The 5087-nt window shown below is 35.1% G+C and overlaps 1 protein-coding gene across 1 annotated transcript; it reads left to right on the forward strand.

The window, feature by feature from the left end:
- The first annotated feature begins 246 nt into the window (after positions 1-246).
- On the forward strand, positions 247-1185 carry LOC118540681 (olfactory receptor 6C3-like). The gene has a single exon (XM_036095971.1). It carries the CDS (start codon positions 247-249, stop codon positions 1183-1185), a length of 939 nt encoding a protein of 312 aa, XP_035951864.1.
- The last annotated feature ends 3902 nt before the right edge of the window (positions 1186-5087 follow it).

The raw sequence follows: 5087 nt of genomic DNA on the forward strand, positions 1-5087 counted from the left end.
AGATTTTTCTTTTCTTTTTTTTTAAATTTTTTTAAGATTTTATTTATTTATTTGAGACAGAGAGAGAGAGCACAAATGGGGAGGAAGGTCAGAGGGAGAAGCAGATTCCTCGCTGAGCAGGGAGCCTGATGCGGGACTCCATCCAGTCCTGGGATCAGGACCTGAGCCAAAGGCAGACACTTAACCAACTGAGCCACCCAGGTGCCCCTCAACAGTAGATTTTTCTTAAATAAAATAAAAAGCAGTATGAGAAACCATACAATGATTACAGAGTTTGTTCTCTTGGGCATCTCAGACGACCCACAGCTCCAGGTTGTAACCTTTATCTTTTTATTTATGGCTTATGTATTAAGTGTCACTGGAAACCTAACCATCATCATCCTCACCTGGATAGACTGTCATCTCAAGACTCCTATGTATTACTTCCTGCAGAATTTCTCCTTCTTAGAAATTACATTCACCAGTGTTACTATCCCCAGATTTTTGGGGGCAATCATTACGAATGTCAAGACCATTTCCTATAACAATTGCTTAGCTCAACTATTTTTCTTCATCCTCACGGGTGTTTCTGAATTTTTTCTTCTCACTGCCATGTCTTTTGATCGTTATGTTGCCATCTGCAAGCCTCTTCATTACACCACCATCATGAACAAAAAAATCTGCACCCTGCTTGTCTTTGGGTCTTGGCTAGGAGGATTTCTTACCATTTTCCCACCACTCATGCTCATCCTCCAGCTAGATTTCTGTGCTTCCAATGTAATTGATCATTTCTCTTGTGACTATTTCCCCATTTTACAACTCTCATGCTCAGATACAGGGCTTTTAGAGATGATTGGCTTTTACTTTGCTTTTGTTACTCTGCTCTTCACTTTGGCATTAGTGATGCTTTCCTACCTGTGCATCCTTAGCACCATCCTGAAAATCCCATCCACTAGTCAGAGGAAAAAGGCTTTCTCCACGTGTTCCTCTCACTTGATTGTCATTTCCATCTCTTATGGGAGCTGTATATTCATGTATGTCAAGCCTTCAGCAAAAGAAAGAGCATCACTGACCAAAGGAGTAGCTATTCTCAACACCTCGATTGCGCCCATGTTGAACCCTTTTATTTATACCCTGAGGAACCAGCAAGTAAAACAAGCTTTCAAAAACTTGCTTCAGAAAGTACTGTTTTCTAGAAACAAATGAAAGGATATATTAACATGAATGGATGTCATTGTGAAGATCCAATAAAGGACAAATAAAATTTCAACTTCTACAGTATCCTCCAATATCCATCTCACAGATACTTGCAATGCTGTGTTCATTTCTTTAAGCTTTCTTTTAAACTGAAAGTAACTCTGTTGTGTCTTTCTTTCAAACCATCTATAGATTCCATTTCCTCGTTCATTTACAATACCAAATAGAACATTAGTGGCTATAAAACAAAAATCATTTTCCTGATTGTTCCAAATAATAAAAATACTTATTTTTACTGTAAAGACTTGAGTAAACACTCTTTTCATGGATTTATTCTTAACTCTTATGTTCTGTTACTAATATCACATTTTCCTTCTTTTTCTTACATTTTCTTTCTTAAAGCTATAAAAAGTAGGAACTGAATTATCTAACAACCATATTTTGTGCACACTAGCTGCATATCTGTCCAGTTCTTCCCACTCAGTTGAGTGTTTATTTTACTGCTTATAAATGACTTTAAAGTCATACATCTTTTGCTTTCTAGTTATGCTTAGGGCATGTATTTGTCTTTTTTATGTACTACCCTTGTGTGACTGTATAATTATTATTTTTAAAGATTTTATTTACTTATTTGAGAGAGAGAGAGCATGAGCAGGGAGAAGGGGAGGGTCGCAGGGGGAAGGACAAGCAGACTCCCCTGCTGAGTGGGGAGCCTGATGAGGGGCTCAATTCCAGGACCCTGAGATCATGACCTGAACTGAAGTCAGATGCTTAACCAACTGAGCCACCAGGCACCTGATATCTGTATTATTTGTTTAAATATGTAACAGATGAAGATATAGGCAGTCACCATTACACCTATGCTATATGAGTGTTTGATAGGAATTTCATAAATAATAATATCTCTTCTATAAAAAACAACTATTCGGTGCCATATGCTCAACCATGTACGTCCTAAATAATATAGTGTTTAATCTTCACAGCTATATGGCAACATAGACTAATTATCTCTGTTACAGGTGTGCAAAGTGATGCTTGGAAAGGTTGAATAATTTGCCTGAGGTCTTGAGGCATAACAGCCAATGTGATAACTTAGTTTGAAAAACAAATCAGAGACAAAAATTTGTGTTTATTTCATGCATATTTAAAACTGTGTGAACCTGAAAATACCTATAACTTTTACTTAGGACCTGCACAATTTTATTGGCGTTTTACACTCACATTATATCATTTGGGCATGATTATACTAATTCCTAATATTATACCTTACATATAAATTAGAATTTTATTTTATTTTAAGATTTTATTTATTTATTTGAGAGAAAGAATGACAGAGAGAGAGCAATGAGTGGGTGAGGGGCAGAGGGAGAACCAGGCTCTCCTGTCGATGGAGCAAGAGAGCCAGATGCCGGGCTTGATCCCAGGACTCAGGGATCATAACCTGAGCTGAAAGCAGACGCTTAACCAACTAATCCACCCAGGTACCCCTAAATTAGAATTTTAATCAACCAAAACAAGAAACTCTTCAACATCCATTGCTGGTGAGCAACGGAGTGAGGAGAAAATGTATAAAGTATTAGTAGTAATACCAAACATTCTTATTGGAAGGCAGATGAAAAATATGTAGTAAAGAATGAATTTAGTACTATGCAGTAGATTATCAGTTTTTTAAAAATGGCATGGGTTAGATATGCATTCAGTAGAGATATGCATTAGGAACTAGATTTTGGCTGTTAATCTCTGAAAAATAATATCAAGGGAAATAAACTTTACCTAGTGTGGTTGTTTGCTTGTTTTTTTTTTTTTTCTGTCTCATTGGACACTGTCCCCCAAGCTTCCTTTTCAAATTCAATATTAATGTGTATGATGTTTTATATTCCTTAGTGTTTTCTGCATAGTCCTATTCTGGTAATTTCGATTCACTGAATTATTCCCAGTGAGCCAGCAGCAGAGAACAGATAAAACAATAAGTAGCTTATGCTACATAAAATCTATGTAGAAACCATACCAGACAGTTTTAAATACCTTCGGATATTTTTTTCTTCTTCATATATTTGCTCCTTTCTCACTTTCTGTACTCAAAGAAATATACTCCCTCTAGATAAAATGGAAAATTTAAGACAAAGACATTAGCAGTAGAAAGCAAAATGGTTCACTGAGAGGAAATGTGTCAGGAATGCTGGGTTTCTCTGGATTACAACAATGACAACTGCTAATATTTTTTTATATTCCAGCCATTCTGCGTTAGTGAACGTATATGAAAATCAGAGGTAAGTCAGACATATAGAAGACAATGGAGTCTCCCAAACTGTATCATTGCTTCATTACTTATCAGCTCAAATTTTAATCAGATTAAATAGGGTTATTGGAGTTTTATTTTGCAACTGGATATAGATGTCAGTATGTTTTGTTTCATTATCTCAATTTATTTATTCTCTATTAAATGAAAAGCAGGAAATTACCATCTCTGTGCCTGTGTTTCTAATTGAATATAGGCTAGGTAGTACTTTCTTTAAGAGAATAGACGTTAATCTTAGGTAGTCCCTGGTTACATTAAACACTTGTTAGCTATATGAATATATCTAAGGTATAAAACCAAACTGACCCTAGCTTTTCATTTGGGAATAAAGATAAAGTTCCATAGGTGAGTCATGAAGGCTAAATGAGATAGAATATATAAATCCTTAGTATGTCCTTGGAATAAATAATGCCTTTCCTTAATCACAGTTACTATGAATAATCTGCCCAAAGTTGAAAAACAATTCCAACTAAAAGAACATAAATAAACCAGCTCTTCTTAAAGCATATTTAGTGCCACATGGTTTATACAGCACTTTCACTTATATTATTTCAATTAATTCCCAAAACGTCCTTGAAATTTCATGTCCATGGTAAACAGAAAACTGACTCTTAAGGAAATTAAGTACCATTCAAAATCACAAATCCATTAAGCTGCCCATTTGGATTTTTAACCCATGTTTCTCTAACTGCAGAGCCCATATACTTTCTGCAGTAGCAATTTACCTGAGAGTGTCGTAAGTAAGAAATTAATAGTATTTTGATACCATGATCTTATTATGAATTTATGTACTTTTCCTTTTTTCTTTGATTATTGATGACTGAATAAGGAACAGAACAGTGGTGTTTTCAGAATGAAACTTTGAAGGTACTTTGTGGCCATCTTATTGAACAAATATGAAGTATTATTGTTAACTTTCATTTTGAATAGCTCAAAGAGTATATCTCAGGGGTTCTTAGAAGGGATTCTTGATTTTGACAAAAATGAATGGAAGATAATTTAAGGTAAACCTAAACCATGTTCTTGCAGGGGAAATATGGACCTGCATTCAGAAATAAAAAGATGAGCTAAATGCTTAGAGACATCCTTCATACTCTGCATGAGTACATCCTTGGGATGGCTTCAGGCTTGAGGAATCATACGCACCTTGTTAACATTGTCTTGTCTTTTCTCCCCAAAGGCTGCTGAATGAATGAATGAATAACATCCATCAGGCTTAACTGATGTTGGTAAATGAATACAGTCCATTGAATTTTCATTAACATTTTTACATAAATAGTACAGTATACCTCCCTCAAGTCTTTGATACTGGATCATCTTTTCTGACAATTTCTTTAAGTATGTTCTCTGGTCCTACAAAATTGACCTATCAGTACTCATTTTCAGTGATGTTCACATGAACCCTTCTCTATCTATTAATACCTTCTTTCATTGCTCTTCATACATTCCCTCAAAGGTTTAATCAGTAACCAAAATATGTAAGTCAGTCATGGTTTGATTTTATAGAACAGTCTTAAAATTGATAGGAAATCTAAGAGGAAAAGAGAATATGCAAAAAAATTGAAATAAGGGTAAAAATACAGTGCATTGGCACATTATTACCTATGGAAGA

The sequence above is a fragment of the Halichoerus grypus genome, chromosome 6 (assembly GCF_964656455.1).
Source record: "Halichoerus grypus chromosome 6, mHalGry1.hap1.1, whole genome shotgun sequence".
Lineage (NCBI taxonomy): Eukaryota > Metazoa > Chordata > Mammalia > Carnivora > Phocidae > Halichoerus > Halichoerus grypus.